The sequence below is a fragment of the Musa acuminata genome, chromosome BXJ2-8, assembly GCF_036884655.1.
Source record: "Musa acuminata AAA Group cultivar baxijiao chromosome BXJ2-8, Cavendish_Baxijiao_AAA, whole genome shotgun sequence".
NCBI lineage: Eukaryota > Viridiplantae > Streptophyta > Magnoliopsida > Zingiberales > Musaceae > Musa > Musa acuminata.
In genome coordinates this window covers 46,234,464-46,258,833 of record NC_088345.1, presented here as the reverse complement: position 1 = coordinate 46,258,833, position 24,370 = coordinate 46,234,464, and the positions used below count along the sequence as shown (strand labels likewise).

At 33.9% G+C, this 24,370-nt stretch overlaps 2 protein-coding genes across 2 annotated transcripts; both read right to left on the bottom strand.

The window, feature by feature from the left end:
* Positions 1–15,293: 15,293 nt before the first annotated feature.
* LOC135618377 (transcription factor MYB1-like) lies at positions 15,294–16,591 on the bottom strand. The gene is made up of 3 exons (XM_065119258.1): positions 16,356–16,591; positions 16,150–16,279; positions 15,294–16,061 (listed from the first exon to the last, which is right to left on the bottom strand). The coding sequence occupies exons 1-3, from the start codon at positions 16,486–16,488 to the stop codon at positions 15,452–15,454; spliced, it is 873 nt and encodes a 290-aa protein (XP_064975330.1). The 5' UTR covers positions 16,489–16,591; the 3' UTR covers positions 15,294–15,451.
* A 4,363-nt stretch (positions 16,592–20,954) lies between these two features.
* Positions 20,955–23,575, bottom strand: LOC135619721 (cytokinin dehydrogenase 11-like). The gene is made up of 4 exons (XM_065121995.1): positions 22,810–23,575; positions 22,436–22,711; positions 21,799–22,061; positions 20,955–21,604 (listed from the first exon to the last, which is right to left on the bottom strand). Exons 1-4 carry the CDS (start codon positions 23,518–23,520, stop codon positions 21,277–21,279), a joined length of 1,578 nt encoding a protein of 525 aa, XP_064978067.1. The 5' UTR covers positions 23,521–23,575; the 3' UTR covers positions 20,955–21,276.
* Between the last annotated feature and the right edge of the window lie 795 nt (positions 23,576–24,370).

Below are 24,370 nucleotides of genomic sequence, written 5' to 3'. Positions count from 1 at the left end.
TTAATTTCCTTGTACGGTGCACATAAATAATTAATTATTCTAGTTGACATTATGGTTGTCAAGATCTCCCAACGATCGTCATGCAATGGTCAACTATCATCATAAATAGATTTGACCTGGTCCTGGGCTTCATATGATCCACATCAGTTAGTCTTGCATGGTGAAAACCTACACACATCAAGCTTGGAAAACCACAACCCTGCATATCTAATAACAGGTGAAACATAGCCATCGAGCTTAGCTAGTTGTTTCAAAAGTATTGGGTAGAGAGATGACACCGAGGTTAGAGAAAGCTGATGTGAGATCAATATAGTTATTGATGATATGAGATCAGTTATATGTACTTTGAGTTCAAATATTAATTTTTGAGATTTTTTTCGTTTATACAAACTATTTTTTATATTAGGATTCCCTATCATGGAAGAAATATTTCTTCGCTGTTCCACCCATATTAATAGTGTTTCCAGATCGTTTTGCATGATTAATGTTCTACAACTCAGGTTACATCAGTGCACACTTTGACTAAGTATCATCCACGAGTAAACGAGAAGAGCTACAAATACATCAAGTCAACAGTCTTGCAGTTGAGATAGTAAGGCATGCACTTGAATTCGCAGTATATATTGCTCATGGCTTTAATGGGGATGTACGTACGTGAGACATGATATGAAGCGGGCAATTAAGGGAACAACATGAAGTTAGTCTTAGTCTGCACGCTTCACGACCAACACAAGCTTGGAAGAACCTGATGGCTGGCTTTGTGGAACGAGTATTAGTCCATGTAGCAAAGGATGACGAGTTGCATGCTGTTCTCACTTGCTACATTGACCGGACCATTTCCTAAAGCGAATGTTGAAGCTTGCAACATTACCTAACCCTCTTTATCGCTTCTGCATGACTTTCCATAAAGTGAGCACGGGACGAAGGTTTCTTTCTACTCGTTCTAAGCTTTTGAACTTTGACTCTCCTTTAATCAGGTCGTGGCTGATTGAGTGTCTTAGCATGCAAGTGTTCGAGTCAAACAACATGCAGTCTCAAGCAAGAAACCACGGGTGTAGAAACGTTGGGTTGGGAGACAAAGTTAGATTGCTAAGAGGGATGGAGAAGGCAATGAATGTGTGAGTGATGTGTTGGCCAATGGCTTAAGTCATTAAGCCATTTTTAATTGTTTTGATCTCACCGGTGCTTGTCATTTTTAATCTCTTTCAGTCAGGAAATTTTGGACGATGTCTCTTTGAAACTGAGTTGTTGGTGGAAAATGACATTTTGACTTCTGATAGAAATTCGACATTAGCTTTTGAAAAGTTCATCGTTCTTCTTTCAAAATAAGGTAAATTTTATTTCGAAAAGTAAGTGAACAAAAAATAAAATACAAAAAATTTGAAGCTATTATTTCATTTGCAAAATATGATACATTTTTCTTGAATTTATAATTTATTGTTTGGCAACGAATACTTACAGAGGTATTGGAATTTTTGTTAATCTTGTAATTTTTTAATAGACTATTACTATACCTAAAATTGAAAACGAATTGAGAATTTATGATATGAAGATTCCTAGATTTACTCGGTCTCAATTTGGGAGGAAGAATACGTAATAATGACATTTTTAAACCATGAATTGTTTTGTGGAAAATGACGTTTAGAGTAGTCTTTTGCATATAAAGTTTTTACTACCGATAGAAATTCAACGTTAGCTTTTGAAAAGTTTGTTATTTCATAATATATTAAGCTTTCTTCTTCTTCTTTTTCTTTTTTTTTTAAATAAGAAATAATTTATTTTCAAAAGTAAGTGAACACAAAATAAAATATAAAATATAAAAATTCTGAAGTTATCTTTTCATTTACAAAATATAACATTTTTTTTGTTTATAATTTATTCTTTGGCAACAAATTCTTGTAGAGGTTATTAGAATTTTTGTTAATCTTGTAATTGCTTAGGAGACTATTACTATACCTAAAATTGAACGCGAATTGGGAATTCATAATATGAAGATTACTAGATTTACTTGGTCTCAAACTCAAGAGGAAGAACAAGTAATGACATTTTGAAACAATGAATTGTCTGTGAAAAATGACACTTTGACAAGTATTTTGTATAGAAAGTTTTTACTAAAACTCAACATTAGCTTTTGAAAAGTTTGTCATTTCATCTTATGTTAAGCCTTCTTCTTTATTTTCTTCTTCTTCTTCTATTAAAATAAGAAAAAAATTATTTCTAAAAGAAAGTGAACATAAAATAAAATAAAATACAAAAAATAAAAATTATGAAGTTGTCTTTTCAATTGCAAAACATGACATTTTTTTTTGGGTTTATAGTTTATTCTTTGACAACAAATTTTTGTAGAGGTTATCGGAATTTTTGTTAATCTTGTAATTGCTTAGGAGACAATTACTACACCTAAAATTGAACGCGAATTGGGAATTCATAATATGAAGATTACTAGATATATATTTGGTCTCAAACTCTAGAGGAAGAACAAGTAATAGTATTTTAAAACTATAAATTGTTTGTAGAAAATGGCAATTTGATAAGTCTTTTGCATAGAAAATTTTTAGTATCGATAGAAACTCAACATTAGCTTTTGAAAAGTTCGTTAAGCCTTCTTCTTCCTTTTCTTCTTCTTCTATGAAAATAAGAAAAAAATTATTTCCAAAATTAAGTGAACACAAAATAAAATGAAAAATAAAAATAAAAATTATGAAGCTATCTTTTCATTTGTAAACTGACACATTTTTCTTGGGTTTATAATTTATTCTTGGGCAACAAATTCTTGTAGAGGTTATTAGAATTTTTGTTAATCTTGTAATTGCTAAGGAGACTATTACTACACCTAAAATTGAATGCAAATTGGAAATTCATGATATGAAGATTACTATATCAACTTGGTCTCGAACTCGGGAGGAAGAACAAGTAATGACATTTTGAAACTATGAATTGTTTGTGGAAAATAGCATTTTGACAAGCCTTTTGCGTAGAAAGTTTTAAGTACCGATAAAAACTCGAACATTAGCTTTTGAAAAGCTCGTCATTTTAGTATATGTTAAGCCTTCTTTTTCCTTTTCCTCTTCTTCTTCTATAAAAATAAGAAAAAAATTATTTCTAAGTGAACACAATATAAAATGAAAAAAATAAAAATTATGAAGCTATCTTTTCATTTGCAAAATAAGACACATTTTTCTTGGGTTTATAATTTATTATTTGGCAACAATTTCTTATAGAGGTTATTGGAATTTTTGTTAATCTTGTAATTGCTTAGGAGAATATTACTACACCTAAAATTGAATGTAAATTGAGAATTCATGATATGAAGATTCCAAGATAGACTTGGTCTCAAACTCAGAAGGAAGAACAAGCAGTGACATTTTGAAACTGCCAATTGTTTGTGGAAAATGATATTTTGACAAGTCTTTTACGTAGAATATTTTTAGTACCGATAGAAACTCAACATTATCTTTTGAAAAGTTCATCATTCTATCATATGTTAAGCATTCTTCTTCCTTTTCTTCTTATTCTATAAAAATAAGAAAAAAAATTATTTCAAAGTGAACACAAAATAAAATGCAAAAAATAAAAATGAGAAAGCTATCCTTTCATTTGCAAAATATGACACTTTTTTCTTGGGTATGCAATTTATTCTTTGGCAACAAATTCTTACAGAGGTTATTGAAATTTTTATTAATCTTATAATTGCTTAGGAGACTTTTACTATACCTAAAATTGGATGTGAATTGGGAATTCATTATATGAAGATTACTAAATCTATTTAGTCTCAAACTCGGGAGGAAGAACAAGTAATGACATTTTGAAACTGTGAATTGTTTATGAAAAATGACATTTTAACAAGTCTTTTGCATAGAAAGCTTGTAGTACTAATAGAAACATAACATTAGCTTTTGAAAAGTTCTTCATTAAGCCTTCTTGTTCCTTTTCTTCTTCTTCTATGAAAATAAGAAAAAAAGTATTTCCAAAAGTAAGTGAACACAAAATAAAATACAAAAAATAAAAATTATGAAGCTGTCTATTCAATTGCAAAATATGACATATTTTTCTTGGATTTATAATTTATTCTTTGATAACAAATTTTTGTAGAGGTAATGGAATTTTTGTTAATATTGTAATTGCTTAAGAGACTATTACTACACCTAAAATTGAACGTGAATTGGGAATTCATAATATTAAGATTACTAGATATATTTGATCTCAAACTCTAGAGGAAGAACAAGTAATGGTATTTTGAAATTGTGAATTGTTTGTAGAATTAGCATTTTGACAAGTCTTTTGCATAGAAAATTTTTAGTATCGATAGAAACTCAACATTAGCTTTTGAAAAGTTCGTCATTTCATCATATGTTAAGTCTTTTTCTTTCTTTTCTTCTTCTTCTATGAAAATAGGAAAAAGTTTATTTCCAAAATTAATTGAACACAAAATAAAATGCAAAAACTAAAAATTATGAAGCTATCTTTTCATTTGCAAAATATGACATATTTTTCTTGGGTTTATAATTTATTCTTTGGCAACAAATTCTTGTAGAGATTATTAGAATTTTTGTTAATCTTGTAATTGCTAAGGAGACTATTACTACACCTAAAATTGAATGCAAATTGGGAATTTATGAAATGAATATTACTAAATCTAATTGGTCTCAAACTCGGGAGAAAGAAAGAAAAAGTAATGATATTTTAAAACTGTCAATTGTTTGTGGAAAATGACATTTTGACAATTCTTTTGCATCGAAAGTTTTTACTACCGATAGAAACACAACATTTGCTTTTGAGAAGTCCATCATTTCATTAGTTGTTAAGCCTTCATCTTCTATTTTTCTTCTTCTATGAAAATAATAAAAAAATTATTTCTAAGTGAACATAAAATAAAATGCAAAAAATAAAAATTATGAAGCTATCTTCTCATTTGGAAAATATGACACATTTTTCTTGGGTGTAAAATTTATTCTTTGGCAACAAATTCTTATAGAGGTTATTGAAATTTTTGTTAATCTTGTAATTGTTCAGGAGACTTTTACTACACCTAAAATTGAATGCAAATTTGGAATTCATGATATGAAGATTACTAAATTTATTTGGTCTCAAACTCGGGAGAAAGTACAAGTAATGACATTTTAAAACTGTGAATTGTTTATGGAAAATGGCATTTTAACCCTTTTTTTTGCATAGAAAGTTTTTAGTACTAATAGAAACTCGACATTAGCTTTTGAAAAAATCATCATTTCATCATATGTTAAGCCTTCTTCTTCCTTTTCTTCTTCATCTATAAAAATAAGAAAACAAAATTTTGTGAGTGAACATAAAACAAAATACAAAAAATAAAAATTATGAAGCTATCTTTTCATTTGCAAAATATGACACATTGTTCTTGGGTTTATAATTTATTCTTTGGCAACAAATTTTTTTAGAAGTTATTAAAATTTTTATTAATCTTGTAATTGCATAGGAGACTATTACTATACCGAAAATTGAATGCAAATTGGGAATTCATGATATGAAGATTACTAGATCTACTTGGTCTCAAACTCTGGAGAAAGAACAAGTAATGACATTTTGAAATTATCAATTGTTAGTGAAAAATGATATTTTGACAAGTCTTTTGCATAGAAAGTTTTTATTATCAATAGAAACTCAACATTAGCTTTTGAAAAGTTTGTCATTTCATCATATGTTAAGCCTTCTTCTTCCTTTTCTTCTTCTTCTATGAAAATAAGAAAAAAATTATTTCTAAAAGTAAGTGAACACAAAATAAAATGTAAAAAATAAAAATTATGAAGCTGTCTTTTCATTTGCAAAATATGACACATTTTTCTTGGGTTTACAATTTATTTTTTGGCAACAAATTTTTGTAAAGGTTATTGAAATTTTTGTTAATCTTGTAATTGATTCGGAGACTATTAATATACCTAAAATTAAATGTCAATTGGGAATTCATGATATGAAGATTACTTGATCTACTTGGTCTGAAACTCGGGAGGAAGAACAAGTAATTGTATTTTGAAACTGTGAATTATCTGTGAAAAGTGATATTTTGATAAGTCTTTTGTATAGAAAATTTTTACTATCCATAGAAACTCAACATTAGCTTTTGAAAAGTTCATCATTTTATGAGATGTTAAGCCTTCTTCTTCCTTCTCTTCTTCTTCTATGAAAATAAGAAAAATTTTATTTCAAAAAATAAATGAACACAAAACAAAATGCTCCTATCATCTTCTCCTCCTTCTTCTAGGGCTTTCATCTTACCATTGATTTCTATTGGACTCCTCCTCTCACCTGCTCCTCCTGTAGAGATTTTTCTATTCTTGTTGTTAAAAGTAAATAATTTCACACCTTAATTAAGTTAATGAAACCAGAGTTAATTGGAGTTGAAAAGCTATTCCTTTATGCAACGCATAAAAAGCCGACTTTTGCCATGTTATTGGTGATAATAAACATTTAGCTTTTATTATGTCCTATCAACTCAAAATGTTAAATTCTTTACATCCTTTACTAAGAGGTTTTGGGGACCTATATGAGCATAAAATGGAGATTAAGTCTATTTTTTATAAGGATTGAAAAGATGGGAACTTGGCTTAAGGAGTGAAATGACATGACTAAGGACAATGATATAATCTAAAGAGCCTTCATTGTTTATGACTGAAATGATTTGGCTTCTAATAAATTGAGGATAAATCCTTTCTCCATAGTATATAAAGTTAGGAAGTAAGTCACATTCTTTCTAGTTGAATGGAAAAAACCAGAGAATGAGTCGTATAAGCTATACATCTATGAAGCTTTACACGAGCAGTGGAAGATATATATTGACAGGAAACAAGTGGCCGAATGTGCTTTGAGAAAAGACATAAAAAGAGGGTAGAGATTGAATTTGATGCCAAGTTTGCCAGTTAAATTTTTCTTAAAGGACTTCGAAGAATGTAATAAGGAAAAGTGACACGTACGCGATCAATTGACACATCACCCTATGGACCTCATACCTACTCAGCCTTGAGTAGGATGCTCGTCAAGTGAGATCAATCGACACATCATCCTATTCGACGATTCGATATATATTTTTACTGGCGAATAATGATAGATAATTTCATAGATTAATTCTCTACCTTAGTTTGATAGTGACTAATTCACTAAAAAAGATATATTGGATGCTAGGATTGATAAGCATATTGGGATTCTAAAGCTTATATTCTAATGAGATAAGGAATCCTAATAAAAAAAATAGTTCTCGTGAATAAAGAAAACCCGATCATTAGTTTGGTTTTTTTATAAATACCTCATATCTTTTGATGGGAGAGAAAAAAATATAGGAATTACTTTTGATGCTCATGTGTTTCTCTCTATAGTGTCCGATCTCTAGGAATTTTAGAGAATATAAGTGAAAATATATAAATTCTTTCATATTTATATAAGAGGATGTGAAAAATAATTATGCTTGAATAAAGATATCTCAAAAGTATTATAATTAATCTCACATAGGAAACAATTTAAACTTATCCATTGATATAGGTAAGGATTTGCTCAACCACATTAAAATTTTATATTGATCTCTTTGTGTTTTCTTTTAGTTTTGAATTTTTTTCCTCCACCTCTAATAGGTGTATCCCTAAATGAGCCTAATAATAATATATATATATATATATATATATATATATATTTCTATCTTTGGAATCTTTAGATTTACTAAATTAAGTATCGAAAGAGTGATTGATACAACCCGAATGTAATTTTTATAGGATCACATGTCGAGATCTTCATTTTTTGGACACTAAAGTTGTGGCAAGTTTAGATAGTGGACTCAAATTAGATCTACATATCGAAAACCAAAATCTAGAGTAACAATAGGTGATTTAAGGCTTTCAATACGTGTGAAAGGCATAATGACGTAGATAAATTAGCTTGGGAAGCAAGTAGACATCAAGAAAATAGAGATGAGAGTCACTAAAAACATTAGAAGCTACCGAAGCATTATAAGTGTGTTAGTTTTCAGCACATCACACCACCATGAATGCCGTTGGCCACTGTTGTCATTCAATGCCGGCCTATGTCTTAAGTTCATGACCTAAAGAGAAATAGAGAAAGAGGCACATTCTCTTCATGTATTTTTCGTTTACATTTCGTATCTTAAGTTAGGCATGTAGTTATGAAACATTGTTAATATGTTATTTATGACATTCTATTTTTGAAATATGACTTGTGTTGAAGTTTTCATGTCTAGAATCGATTTGAATAATTTTTTACTAATTAAAAGAATAATTTTTTTTACCGAGCTTTTTTGTAGGAATGATAGAAGATCAATTACGATGTTATCGAGGATGTATACATTCTTATTAAGAGTATATTCATGTGTGCGATGAAGATCGAAGGACGAAAAATAATATCATATTTGTATGATTAAAAAGAGCCGAATGATATATATAAGATTTGAGCCATAATTTATTAATTTTGAGTTGATTTGCTATTTGATACAATATAGGATAATTCTGAACAGTTTGACTTAGATTCATCAGCATTAAAAAGAATTAATGGCTAATTCAAATAAATAAAAATTCTCGCATGAATATGTTAATCCTGATTAACTCATCATTGTTCGATCTAAAAAATTCGGCAATTCTTGCAAAATTAAATAAAAATTTTCAAATAAATCAGCATTCTTGTTTCGAAATCATAGGGACCGAGTATATTAAAGATTTATTTTGAGTTTCTGGTTTCAAGGATTAGATCAGCCATGGTTTGTAAGAGTCATTAACTCACCTCCTCCTCAGGGCTTTACTAGTATATAAAATAGAAGATATAATTAATATATTGTAATACATAAACAAATTTCCAACATTCATAGAGGTCATGATCATAATTTATCGGGTAAAAGAAAAAAAAAAACTTAGTTCTCAATTCAGTAAATAAATTAGATGTAATTCTCGATTAATTCATATGCTCTTTGTGACTGAAATCAGAATAATGTCAAGATAATTCATATGTTTATCTATACTTTTTTTATCTATTTGATATATTTTTATATGTTTGCTCTGTGTTATATTATACACTTTATTTTTCATATTTATGTGCTACCTTTAGTAAAATTTTTATATCATTTGATGATTATTCTCTTCTTTTTAAGCTAAATGTATATTATCTATAGTAGGAAGGTATAGTCAAAACATTTCTACTCTTTTCCGGCATGAGAATGAAATTATTGTATCCAAAACATTTCTATTCCCTCCGGGAATAGTTTCTCTGAAATCTTATTTCAAGCATTATGCTTGAAATCTAATTGCCAAAGACAGTTTATCTAAATCAGTAACTATAGAATCCGGTGGATCCAATTAGGTGATAGTAACTCAGAGTTCTATTCCGACTTGATCAGATCCAAAAGAAGAAGAAGAAATAAGATACAATTATGGATATGTGGGAAAAATAGTTTCCAAGTGATATGGAGGAGTAATAGTGTATGCTTTACGAAGAACTTTGGTCTAAAGTTCTACATTTATACGATCCAATGTGATATGGGTACTTATTCGATCCGATCTCATAAGGTTGCCTATGTGGATGATGCTAACTTAGCTCTACTAGGTTAACAACTTAGCGTCGAGAAAGCTAGCTCGATAAAGTTGTTATCCTCGTAATCATAGTTTTGATGGTTTAATGCATGATCTTACTACTTATTAAAAACCGAATGATGCATATAATTATTCATGATATTTACCATAGTCTCAACCTAACGATCGACCTTCCAAGTATTGTCTAACTTGGACGCTTAATGGAATCCTCAAAATCTCATATTGACTTAAGAATTCAAAAAAATAATTTTAAATATATTCGTCTCAAATACCTTATACTCAAAAAGTAAATCTTGATTTGAACTTTAAATTTTTAAGAAAAATTTGGCATTACTGATGGGAAGATGTTGCTGATAGCAGTGAAATCAGGTTCATTTGAAATGACTTGAGTCAGCAGTAATTTCAGACTTTTGAGTTGAGGACTACATCTAAATGAAATGACTAATAACAAGAAAGAACCCAAATATATATTAATGAGAGTGACTCAATCAATGATACTATTGCTGACAACCACAATGCTTAGGTCATTAGTACGAAGATGACAATGATGTCAATAATGATCAATCTAACTAAATAAAGTCTCTTACAAAAATATTGCAGACTACTTTTGTAGGTTCTTCAAAAACCTATACAGATAGTACTGAAAGAAAGATGCTTCTCCAAGAAATTAATTTGTACCCTCAAATAGTAGATATGCTTTTCGTAGTCTTCAATTTTAACATCAAGTTTATCTTAACATACGACAAACACCTCTTACTGACCGTGAAATAAAGAAAAGACAATTAATTCATAAGGATGCTAATGTTGTTTGTATCAGGCAATCAGCTCCTGAAATAAAGAACACCATCATCATCCTAGCTAGCTTTGTAGAACGCCATTATTATTATTATTATTATTATTATTATTATTATTATTATTATTATTATTATTATTATTATTATTATTATTATTATTATTATTATTATTATTATTATTATTATTATTATTATTATTATTATTATTATTATTATTATTATTATTATTATTATTATTATTATTATTATTATTATTATTATTATTATTATTATTATTATTATTATTATTATTATTATTATTATTATTATTATTATTATTATTATTATTATTATTATTATTATTATTATTATTATTATTATTATTATTATTATTATTATTATTATTATTATTATTATTATTATTATTATTATTATTATTATTATTATTATTATTATTATTATTATTATTATTATTATTATTATTATTATTATTATTATTATTATTATTATTATTATTATTATTATTATTATTATTATTATTATTATTATTATTATTATTATTATTATTATTATTATTATTATTGTTATTATTATTGTTATTATTATTATTATTATTATTATTATTATTATTATTATTATTATTATTATTATTATTATTATTATTATTATTATTATTATTATTATTATTATTATTATTATTATTGTTATTGTTATTGTTATTATTATTATTATTATTATTATTATTATTATTATTATTATTATTATTTATTATTATTATTATTATTATTATTATTATTATTATTATTATTATTATTATTATTATATCTTTATCGTCACGCAAGGATTCAATAAAATGATAACAATTAATTCAGATAATGACTTAAGGAAGGAAGAAAATGATCCATAGCATCAGCCATTCTTGAGAATAGATTTTGATTTAGCAGTAAGATTGTTTCTACTGAGATTAGGTTTCGAATTATGGAAAGAAGCTCGTTATATTTTACATTATAAGATTGAATACATTGAGTATCTCTAAATTCATCTTGAAGGAATATATTGCTAAAAACGAAATTATTGTAATTTATTAAGCTATTATTGAAGAAATCACTTTACCTATAATAATTCAATCACACGTTGAGCTAATTGTCAACGCATCAAAGAAAATACAAAACCACCTATTATTTGTATATATATATATATATATATATATATATATATATATATATATATATATATATATAACAATGCGTTAGTTATAGTGAGAAGTTTAAAATAATATATTATTTTTTATTTTTTATAAAAAAAATAAAAAAATAAAATAATTTAGTTGATAAAAACTGTGACTCAATTTTCATAATTTATCATTGGTAAAAAATAATAATGAATAATTGTAATAAATTTAGGATGAATAATGATAAATTTGAAAAGCAGGTTGAAGTCAAAGACGGCCGTCGCTCACTTTTCTATTTTATTACATTAATCTCTTTCTTTCGCTCTTTCTCTGATCAACCCAATATGATTATTAGATTTCTCGTCCTTGTTTCTCTTTCTTCGCCGGCCGCTCCAACATCTTCGCCATGCAAACTTCTCTTTTCCTTCTTCGAGAGGCCATTCATTGATTTGTGTGAGGAGTCGCAGGGATGACAAGTGTCCCATCCGAAGCAGATCCTGCAACAAAACGAAAAGAAAAAGTAGAAACACATGCTCTGAAACGAGCCACATCTTGTGGGGTCTGCGTGTTGACTAATTGCATCACTCTCACTTTTCTTTCCTGTCCTCCTTAGCTGTCTTACTACCTGCACTGTTCTTTCTCTCGTCAACATTATTGGCAGCATCTTTAACCTTTTCCATCATCTGTGTCTTTAATTTCCCAAACACCGTGGAATTATTGGGTCTGAGAAAAAGTTTCGTCGAGAAACTGCATCACCAGTGTCAGTATCACTCATGCAGCTGATTCCCTTTTTTTCTTTAGACGTGGCCGAGTGCCATGCATTCTCATGTTTTTGCTGCCTGTTCATCTTCTTCTTCTACGGTTCTGCGAGAGTGACCTTTTAACGGAGAACCAGCAGACCTTATCATGCATGAAGTTAGCTGCAGGAAACGAATCATGTTTCAGAATTTAAATGAGAAAAAGTAGAGATTCTTGGTTCATAGAAAAGAACTCTATGAATGAATCTTAGATGTGTAATTACATAACCTTTCTTTCAGCATTATAATCTTACAGCTCTGACCTTTTGAGTTACTTTCCTTTTGATTGTGAACTCTCTCTCTCTCTCTCTCTCTCTCTCTGCCAAATATTATGAGGATTGTAATACCTAATCCATGGAGATACTCTATTAGTAATATTAATATTAATATTAAAAAAAAAAAATAATATTATTATTATTTCTCAATGTTCTTATACATTCTAATGATATAGTTGATCGAATATGAATTGTTTTTCTAGTTGTTTCATTTACTTCAATACATGATTTAATTTTATGGCTGTTAAAGAGCCATTAATTAATCAATTTTATGGCTCTCGATTTTTCATTTTCTGAACATTTCAGAATTTACATCTCATTTTGATGAAAATGTTTTTTTATTTGTGTTTGAACACTTTAAAATGTATAATAATTTTTTTTTATCAAAATATTAAATTATTAGTAATTATTTTGAATTATAATTAATATATAATGAGGGAAATATTCGTTCAAAATAAAGCTGATAACAAAAATTTTAATTAATACAAGTGACAATTAAAAAAAAAATACAGTTCAATGGTGGCCAAATTAGTGTTTATTTTCCATTACATGTGGTCAGTAATGTTTTATTTCTAGTCTCATTCTTTCTGTATTTTTCATTATCCTTCACATCGAAGAAAACAATTATTCGTTGAACTTTTTTTTTATGATGGAATTGATGTTTCATCTTTCTTATTTTAAATAGAAAATTTCTTGATATCAATTCCTTTTCAATTCGAGTTAGCACATTTTTGTGAGGACACGCTGTTCGAAGGACACATGTTAGCCTCTAAAAGTGACACATTGCCTCTACTTTTGTCTCCACGCATGGAAAAGTTTGTGGGCTACGTTTTGCCGGAAAAATGAGAAATAAATGAACCAAAATGAGTTTTATTCTTTAATCATATGAATTCAAGTCTTATATGTTTCTTCACTGGTGAAACAAAATCAAGCCATCCAAATTATTTCATTGGATTGGAAGAGTTTAGGAGCCAATAAATATAAACGAACTTCTATTATCCTAAAGCTAATTTCTCAAAACCGATCAAGTAATAAGAAAACAAGTAAATAGCTGAGTTTTTTTTCTTTCTCTTTAATTTAATTTTTCAGTGTCATTATTATGTATCATAATATCTTCTTTATAGATAATTTCTATCATCTAGTTAATATTAATATTATTTTTGACAAAAATCTACTGAAAGATTTTGGATGTTTAACTCACGATGATTATAAGATTCAGCATACATCTTTGTGTAAATTATAAGCTCATGATCTTACGATGTATTATCAAAATCTTTTAATTGACACGTAAACATATTTCTGAAATATGTTAGGTTGTCCCTAAAAAAACATGCAAAGTGCCACGTGGTCGTGGACGTAGAATTAATGGTGCTCTCGTGTGCCCTGTTGGCAGCTCACGTGCAACATATCACGGCACTCGTTTTTGCTGATCACATCATTGATCGTTAAGACTGACAACCCAAAGAGAAAGGAAACATTATTGTGATCTCATTTTCCTGTGCTGCATTATTTTTTGCATGATTGGAATCAGCAAACCTTTGGGGCTCGTGTCACTTATCGAGAAGTCAAGTTAGGCATTTGAAAGAGTTGAGTCTCTCGAAATCGAACGATGATGAAGTTAACACAAACTGACCTCTTTTTTACATTGTTCGAGTAAGTGAACGTTCGTAGTATTTTTGTCATCACTCATCTATTTCTCTGTTAATTATGTAAAATCGATACCTTAATTAAAGAGGGTTTTATGTGTTGTGGTTGAGGGTTCTTAGCTTGATTTATATTATTAAAAATATTTATACGTATGAGATTAAATAAAATAAAATAAAAAAAAATCTTATGTCCTTAAATAAAATAAAATTTAATATATGTTAACCTTGGTCAAGTTAGACTCAAACTCACCATCGTTATTTGACTTCTAATATCATATCAAAGTTGAATCGATTGAATAAAATAAAAAATAATTGAGACAATGTCAAGTCGCATCTCCTCGATGATGGGCAAATGTAGATGAGTGGATCGATTTGTCGTCTTAAAAAAAAAAGGTTTGGCCCACAATTTAGAAGCCCTCTAATATTAATATTATAGGAAAACACCGATGAGTGGATCGTTTTGTTATCTAAAAAAAAGTTTCACCCACATCCTAGAAGCCCTCCAACGTTGAATCAATGGATAGATATCAATAAGTAGATTATTTTGTCAACTCCAAAAAAAAAAAAAAAGTTTAACCCACATCTAACATTAATACTATATAATCTTAATATAGTTAGCCGTTAAGATATTCATTATGAATCGGTATCCTATAGGCCAAGATGTTATAAATAATTTGAGAAGTTGAATAAAATTTTTATTTTAGATTTAATTTTTTTATTTGAAATCTTGGGTTAATATGACTTTGTTACACTAAAATAATTACATTTATATGTGTTTTTTTATTTATTTTTTTATAATAAAAATTGATGCACGGAAAAGATGTGGTTAAAACCATCAACCGATTGCCACTGATACATTCTCTAGAAACGATCACCTACAAGACGCCAAACCGAGCACCCAAGTTAGAATCAGAGTTCTAAGATCCTGAAATCGAATAAAATATTTATTTCTACCTTAAATTTTCTTTTTTGTTTTACATCTTGGTCTGATATTACTCTGCTACTACATTTATATGTGACGATGCTTCCTTCACAATAGAAGCTGACTACACTTACATCTAGAAATTGTGTCCGAATCATGAAAAAGACAACGACTTTATTTCTCTTTCTCTCTCTCTCTCTCTCTCTCTCTCTCTCTCTCTAGGTAGAAGTTCTTGAGGGTGGTGAGTATTATTACATGAACGGAAGCAAGCGTGGCTACGTGCATCAGATGTAGGCCGGAAAACCCAGAGGGTTCAGCTCCGTGAAACCATGTGCCTGGCACCACCGTTTGCTTTCCCGTTCTCTACCGAATCTATCAGCGAAGCTAATGTACCAATCTCAGCGGCTACTTGCAGTTCTGGGCGATCGGTACTTACTCTGAAATCTTGGTGCACGGCGTCGCAGAACCAAAGCAAGTCGTCGCCAACAATTCCGTTCATGTTGCCACCGTCTTGTACTTCGTCCATCCTAAGCTGTAAGAAACAGTCGTCCTGAAAGCTGGGCACCAGTTCTTCCATGTTGAAGTCCTCGAAGAACCAGCCGGAGGGGAAGGCGTCTCGAGGGACCGACGAAGATGGGCTCCCATTGTTGGTAGGTTTGGAGCCGTGGTGGGTCGGTGGGTCATCCGGCGGTGACGGGAGATAGACCTTGGTGCACCTCACGGCCTTGGTACGAATCACAGCACTGGCCTCGCCCGCTGCCTTCACCTCCTCCGGTGACTCCTCTTTCCTGGCCTCCTTCCCTTTGACCGGTCTCCTGATGCAAGTCCGGGGGGGCGTCATTTTCTTGCTTAAGTTTGTGTTCCAGTAGTTCTTGATTTCATTGTCCGTTCTCCCCGGCAATCTGCCCGCAATGAGCGACCATCTACACGAAGAGAACAACAGGACCACGAAATTGTAGCTTCCTGCAACCGAGGTTTCGGACGTTCACGGAATGTTCAGGGAACACTTACCTATTCCCGAGGAGCCTATGAAGCTTGATGATGAGACTCTCTTCGTCCTCCGTGATGTTACCTCTCTTGATATCTGGCCTCAGGTAGTTCAGCCACCGCAGTCGGCAGCTCTTACCACACCGCTTCAACCCTACAACCCATTTCTCTCTCAGGAACACAGATCAAGACATGGATTGAATCGACATCTTAAGCTTGGCTACACTTACCTGCCCTCTTTGGGAGGTCTCTCCATTTACCTTCGCCATGAGTCTTAATGTAGTCAGACAGGATCTTGTCTTCGCAAGCAGACCATGCTCCTCGGTTGAGTCCCTCCTTGGAGCAACAAGGCCTCCTCCCCATTTCTCTCTCCCTCGTTGCCTATCACATTCAAGTAGCAATGGCAGTGATATGGTACCAGGTTTCCTAGACCACGAAGACCATCTTTAAGCGCCTGCTCGATGCATCTTACATGGTGACTCTCGCCTCACGGTACCACCGCATCATATATATATATATATATATATATATATATATATATATATATATATATATATATATATATATATATATATATATATATATATATATACAAGGGCTTATGTATGCATCGGTAAAATCATAATCTATGGATGAGTACGCATGTAAAATGCTGTCCACGAGGGAGCAGTTCACCTCAAGCGTGCAAAACAAAAGCCACTAATTATAGCTAATGAAGCAGCTACGAGACGATGATTAGGAAAGAACTATACATGCCTTTGTCATTTTATGGTTCCGCCTCCAAACTAATGATGGTTGAATGGAAGATGGACGACCGCTGTCCCTCAGATTTATCCTCACGTTGACATGTGAATGCATGCCTGCATGCATGCATGGCTCGTAATCCGTATGAAGCAGTGTATGATGGCATGGGAAAGCTCAAGAAGCCATATTTATTATTATTATTATTATTATTATTAGGTTGCTGGTCCCAAAACTTGCTTTCCACGATAGTATGTGGCAGAATCGATCATTATGTTAGTTCGGGCCCAGAAATCAGAGGAAAAAGTCATGCAAGGAAACTTGATCTCCAACTTACCAATCCTGCACTAATATTATTGCCACATAAATCATAAGTAAGTGAACTCTTTCTAACCCTAATCGATTAATCAAATTGATATCAATGTATTGTCGAGCCATATTACTTTTAACATTATGGGAAAAAATAATAATTTTTTTGCTAGAAGATGTAAGTCGATGACACCATTTAAACTCACTTCAGAATGAGGAATAGATGGGGAATATTCTTTTCCTCCCTTGATTGAAGAAACATTATTTATGAGAATCTCATAAATTGGAATTAATGGCTTGGTCTGTTTCAAGAAAACCATGCAGTGCAAGCAAGCTTTGTGAATCGAGGGACCGGGCATGTAATAGAGGACGCTATGCTCGGATCATGTTCTCTCTACCTTCTTTCTCAAGACTTTGGATCGACATAGTTGTGCCCGACAGTTCCAAAACATTTCATCGACGAAATTTACTGCGAATGGTCGAAGAGGAATCGATTAGACTTGCACACCAAATAACAGCAGAGATGCTACGCGAATGCTGTGTCCTAAGCTCAATTAAGCAGCCATTAAAGCAGCATCCCGGCATCTTGCACCAACCATTCAAACAGCTCGTGTTGCCTCAGCAACCCTTCCAAGTCTTCCTTGTGGCTCACACGCCATATTACTTGTTAGGTCATGTGCACCTCGGTAATAAAGCATTCACCAAGGACAAGCTAATTGTAAGGAATATTAGGAGTTAAATAGCTGGCTAAGCCCTCGTTACTGTCGATAACGACAACCCAAGTATGTACCTTAGATTCACAAAGCTACAGATTTGGGATTCCATTCGGGATGGAGATCTTTTACAGCAGTTCATACTGCCTGAAGCCACTACAAGCTTAAAAGATCATCACTTGGTTAAGTCTCTCTCCTATCAGGAGATATGGTGACCATATCTTAAAATCATTCCGAAATATTTCTCTTGATGCTATAAGAAAAAGTCCAGACTGATCATGTTCATATAAATAAATAAATAAATAAATATATATATATATATATATATATATTATTTTTTATCTTATGGTAGTAAAGGCTCTTAAGGTTTTTTTTTTTTTTCTAGTAGATTAAGTGAGAAGCTAAGAGAAAAAATCTTTAAGATTTATGTGAAAGGTTAAAGAAGTTGGATTTGGATTTAGGTAAGCTTAAGAAAGAATTTTATTCTTTATATTTTGTTGCGTAGAAAAATTATCGAACAATGTGACATCGACGACTTTTTTTTATTTAATCTTTATTGTTGATATATAGATTTTGTTTTTCATTTTACATCAAGGTATTCTCTGAGTGCAGTGTCTTTGGGTCATTGCTTCCTCGACTTGTTCTTTTGCCTCAAGTAAATTAATTTGTGAGAAGTGTATGGAGGTCAATCTTGCTATCTTTCCAAATTCCATTTGTTCTGTCATTCATTTCATAATGATTCTAAATTACCAAACCTTTGTGCAAATGTTTCATCTTTTCGTGGGAGGCATAGCATCCACAGGATTTGTAAATGACATCTCTCTCAGGAACAGTTGGGTGAGCTCCCTTTGTTTCTCTTTTATTATGCATCTATAAAAACAATCACTTGTGATGTATCAGTTTATAGTTTAGTGCCAACCCAACACATATTTTGTATTATGCACATGTAGAGACCACCCAACTCTTCCAGAGAGTATATATATATATATATATATATATATATATATATATATATATATATATATATATATATATATATATATATATATATATATATATATATATATATATATATATATATATATATATATAAAATTTCTTTTTTCCTTATTATTTAATTAAAAATATTCATATGATATTCAATTTCTATTTAGGTTTGCATCATACTCTCGATGTTATGTTTCTTTTTCTATCTATATTCATGAAGAAAATTAAATTCTTCATATTTAAAACTCTTGACTATAAAAATTTTCTTATAAACTCTCTTACTTAAGTCTAAAAAATTTCTCATATATATTCTCGCATCTTTTTTTGATCCATTAAAGAAAATTTTAGTAGTATTTAAAGTATTTTTTCACATCTTGCTCTCCCACCAAGATTTAGGAATACATAAATTATTTTTAAAATAATCAAATCATAATTTTCGAGATGTCTATCATTAACAAAAGTTCTTTCCATAATTTCTTATACTCCAATGAGATTATCTTTAGAAATCCAAATAAATTTTGAAGCTTGTTGCCTCCGAGTTCCTGAAGATTATTAGTCTAATGATAGAGAAAGAGAGAGAGAGAGAGAGAGAGAGAGAGAGAGAGCAGGAGTTCCATGACCTCTTGAAATGAGAAAATAAGAGTTTTTCCCCTATTATTTTACGAGGAGATATTTCTTTATGAAATTGAGAGATGAACGATGTGTTGTTGAAAAGATCCTTCGGGACTGTATGATGATAAGAAATATATGTTGTGTCAAAAAGAATCATTGGATAATTATACAAGTATGGACCTTGGATCAATCATTACATCTTTTCAGCTTTACGCAACATTTTTCCTTCCATCGATGGATAATGGAAATGATGAGACACATTGTTTTGATCTAATAATGCTTTAGCTGCAATCTCAAAGTCTATCAGACATATGATGAGAAACTCGAATAGAAATATGTAACAAAACATATGCAGATTATCATTAATACTTTTAAATTCTCATCTGATAAACTTATCATCGATAACAACATACACAACACAGGAATCACGAGATTTCATCTAAATTAGATGAAATCTTGTCTTGATGTACAAAGAACAAACCGACGAAGTCTTGATGGGCATACGGAATATATTATTACATTGGCAAGAAATAAAATGGCAAAGAACAAAAGGAGAGAAAAGTATAACGAGGAAGATGACCGAGGAGCGGAAACCTCGCGCTGGCTTCCAACTTGCTTCATTAAGTTTCGCCAACGATGAGCCCAAAGGGGCGACGGCGGCGAAGCCGGAGCATGCATCAACAGTCTTTAAAGAGAGCATTAATGCTGGCGATAAGCTGATCCAGAATCATAGCGGCTCCAGCGAGGAGCAATGATACCGAGTCTTTTATGGGCATTAATGCCAGCTTCAGTGGTCGAGGCAGTTGAAGTCCCGCAGATTGGTCGAGCTTGCAATGAAGAGGCCATCGCTTCGAGGTAGCTGCAGTGCGTGGAAGAGTACGCCTGTGCGGGTTTCACAGACTGCTTTGTGGCTCGATCATGCATTTATTCTCTCCCCATTGGATCATATAGGATTTCGTTCTCTCTCATGGAAGTATGCATCCTTTATTCATAAAATTGAATTACTATCATTCTAATTCTTATTAGATATTTTAATCTTTAGAAATCTCATCCCCATCAATTCAATGACATGTTATATTCATCCTATCAATGCTTAACTAAATCCTTACATCTAGTGATAACAACTTGACGATTATGGGATGATGACTCGACAACAACATGATAATTAGTCGCAGTGACACTTGATGATATCCAGTATTAATATGAGTCGTTATCCAATAATTGTAACACTCTGATCCTTAATATTAATCTTTTACTTAGTGATATCGTGTAGCTCTATAAATTTTTTTTTATGAGAAATCTTTTTTTATCTTTAAACTCAAGAAGAAAATTTCAACCTTAACTACTTTTCGAATAGGCCAAATATTTCATTAATTTAAGTTTTTCGAGGGGCTTTTATCTCATACTTTTAACATAATTTTGATAAATAATTTAATAATATAATATTAAATATTAAATATATATATATATTAAATAATATAATATGAATAATGAATAGAAAAAGTTCTTTACAGATACATATCAATCAGAAGTGGACTAACAGAAAAATGCCACCTGTACAATTCTTTTACTTTTTATCAAAGGGTTAAGAAAAAAAAAAAAAGAAAAAGCGAATCATTATCCAATGACAACCACCAACCTAACTATCCCCACCACCGGTCTCAGCTTGCCACTAACTATTTCCTTTTTATTTTCTTTTTTTATTCGTCTCTTTTCCAGCATTTATTTCCTTCCGTCTTCCCAGCATCATCATGATCTGCCAGCCTCGGAGCCGTCACCACCGCCTCCATTAGGGAGCGGCGGCGGGAGGCTCGGCCCGGGCGAAGATCGTCTGCCCGGGAGCGAGGATCGCGATGGGATCGTATCGCCTCTTCCGCTCCACGAACCGCGCCCAGTCCCTCCCGAAGTGCCGGGCCCAATCGGCCTCGCTCTCGTAACGGGGGATGTAGACCTTGAAATCGTAGCCCTTACTCCGGCAGCAGCCGATGATTTCCCGGTTCTGCGCCACCGCTTCCTCCAACGCGGCGTCCCCCTCCCGCGGCGCGATGAACCGGAGCAGCGCCACCAGGTAGAACACCTCGCTCTCCGGCACGGCCACCGACATCCGCGGGTCCCACCTTCATCATCATCAAGAAGAAAACAAGCCATTCATTATAGACGCTAGCATAGCTGTTTCGCTGGGCCACCCGCGAGGGGGGCGGCAGAAGTATGTTACTGCCCGGAAATCGCAACCGAGTCCTCGGTACTCCCCTCCCACCCAAATCTACTCAGACCCAGGGAAAAAGTAAAGAAAGGAAAGTAGTGCATTAACTTGCTCCGGAGCAACGGGTACACGAGCATGGGCCCGCCGACGCCCCTCCTGAGAATGCGCTTGAAGACGGTGCGGTCGAAGTCGGCGATGTCCGACGAGGAGACGAGGATGTTGAGCCACGGGTGCGGCGTGGCCCAAGTCCCGTTCGCCCGCGCCTCCTCCTCCGACCGCCCCACCCGCGACAGGAAGTCCACGTAGCTCACGTCCGCCGCGAACACCAGACCCCGCATGTACCGCAGCGGCCACATCATCTCCTTCGCCCGCTGCCAAAAGCATATACAAAGATTAAAAAGGGGGGCAAAGTAATTCCGGACGGCGGCAAACAGTGCTACCCCACGGCCATCAACAGCTACAGCAGCCACCCCCTTTTTGTACGCAAAATATCGCCCGAGACCAGTCGGTGTGAGCCACTAGTCTTAATTACGAGAGATCGAAACGAGACACCACCCTAATTGACTTCCGGATGGGCATTAAGGCGAGCAGGTTGGGGTCAGGAGTTCCAACGGGAGAGAGATACTGCTCGACGGGGACGAAGAGTTGTATAGGTGCGCGCTTTCGTTGTATTCGCGACGATGGCTCTGGAGAGATACGTGGTGTGTGTCCGTATGCACCTGGGAAGATGGGCGAGATTACCCACCTCGTCCACGCCCGCCGCCCCGCGGTGGTTGTGGTGGAGCGCTAGCTCGAGGCAGTAGAGGACAGGCTCCGACTCCGCCGGGATTTTCGCCGGGTCAAAGACCGAGCCGGGAAGGATCGCCACAGATCCCCACCCGTTCACCGGGTCGGAGACGTCGTTCACGAAGGCGAAACCCTCCACGTAGTCGAACGCTTCCGAGTCAGCCCGAGTCACTAGCCACTCAGCGTCCCCCGCGTACTCCTCGAATCCTTTGTAAACCACCCTTATCCACCTCACCTGCATCGAAATGACAATGGACGGTTCAGAAAGCATATCAAAAGAAAGGACGCTCTGAACGAGGGATATAAGAGAGTAACGGATCGGCGGTCGCTCACCATTTTGGGGGCGGGGACGAGAGGGATTCGGGCGCGGGTGATGACGCCGAACTGGCCGAGCCCGCCGAGGGCCGCGAAGAAGAGATCAGAGCACAACGAGGGCGAGCAGACACGCCGCTCGCCATCGCCGGTGACTACCTCCAGCTCCGCCACGTTGGCCACCTGCGGGCCGTGCCGGAAGGCCTGGCCGCCGATCCCCCCGTTCGAGAGGGTCCCGCCGACGGTGAGCCCCAGGTAGTCCGTCCACGACGTCGGCGCCATCCCATGGTTCCGGACGCCCCACTCCAGGACCTCCTCCCACAGCGCCCCCGCGGGGACGTCTGCGGCAACGCCCCCGCACCGGACTAGCTCCATGGGGGGCCCGAGATCGCGCATGTCGAGCACGACGCCGCCCCTAGCCATGGCCTGGCCGCCGACAGAGTGGCCGTTGCCGCGGGCGGCGACGGTAAGTCGGGACGAGCGCCTAGCGACGCAGACGGCGCGGACAACGTCGTCTGTCGTGGACGGCCGGAGAAGGGTTGCAGGCGGAATGAAGACCATCCCGCCGAAGTCCCGCGCAGCGAGGGCGATGTCTCCGGCAGCGGCGGCGGCGGCGACATCGAGCGCGCCGATGTTCTCCTGGCCGGCGTCGCCGCCGTCGCTGGGCTCCGCATCGCCGTCAGACACGAGGCGCCGTTGCTGTTCGACGTAAGCTATCATCGTGGTAGGCATCCCAGCGTAATCCGCTCTTGCCTCGTCTTTATCGTGTTCCTCCAAAGATACTCTTGGCGGCGACGACGGAGTTCATATAGAGATAACGGCGACGTCAAGCACGACGTCACCAAAATTGGTAAATTAACTGATATTATTAATTTATTATAGAAAAAGCAAGAGATAAGAAAGTGGTTATGGCGAAACCAGAATCCGAATACACTTACCATGGGTGGAGAGACGAGACTGGAGGGAAAAGAAGATTACAGGATCATTTGATGACATAGAAAGTGGATGGAAATTGAGGATGGGAATAATTGATTGTGGTAATCTGATTTTTATTTTATTTTATTTTATATCCAAAGTAAAATCATACGTCTTGTCACTACTGTTAATCTCGACCCGTCAAATGATAAAATTGATCCGAATTAATATTTTACTTAAATCTGGTCACTTTTTGAAGCTGAGAAGGGATTCGATTTGGCATGAAATGTGATCCCCAAGGCTACCACAGGACCTTAACAAGGGAAGACGTCCACTCAGGGAGATATGAATCAATCTTGTGAATTGATTTAAATGATGGCGAAGTTTTCTGTAAATTTTTCATTGGACTATGTTTGATAATGTTTATCCGATTTGTGAGTTAGTGTTCATTCATATCCTATGAAAAAGACCCAAGATTTGCATGCGGTGATGCTCGATAAAGAAACAAAATAAACAGCACATAATGTTATACTTTTTTATTATTTTAAAAAAATAAATAATAAAAATAATGAAGAAGATGATACAATCTCAAAAAATAATCAAATCTAACGACGGCTCACTCGAAATTTTAATCATTATAATACTTTTTTTTTTTTTTTTTTAGAAG

What these genes read in the sequence shown, in the direction of transcription:
- LOC135619721 (XM_065121995.1), bottom strand. Translation starts at nt 23,520, where the DNA reads ATGCCTACCACGATGATAGCTTACGTCGAACAGCAACGGCGCCTCGTG. An exon ending in TCGTCCCCGCCCCCAAAATG is followed by an intron (nt 22,712 to 22,809) that starts GTGAGCGACCGC and finishes ATTTCGATGCAG; the next exon opens with GTGAGGTGGATAAGGGTGGT. An exon ending in GGGCGGCGGGCGTGGACGAG is followed by an intron (nt 22,062 to 22,435) that starts GTGGGTAATCTC and finishes TGCTTTTGGCAG; the next exon opens with CGGGCGAAGGAGATGATGTG.
- LOC135618377 (XM_065119258.1), bottom strand. Translation starts at nt 16,488, where the DNA reads ATGGGGAGGAGGCCTTGTTGCTCCAAGGAGGGACTCAACCGAGGAGCA. An exon ending in AGACCTCCCAAAGAGGGCAG is followed by an intron (nt 16,280 to 16,355) that starts GTAAGTGTAGCC and finishes AATGGGTTGTAG; the next exon opens with GGTTGAAGCGGTGTGGTAAG. An exon ending in CATAGGCTCCTCGGGAATAG is followed by an intron (nt 16,062 to 16,149) that starts GTAAGTGTTCCC and finishes CTCTTCGTGTAG; the next exon opens with ATGGTCGCTCATTGCGGGCA.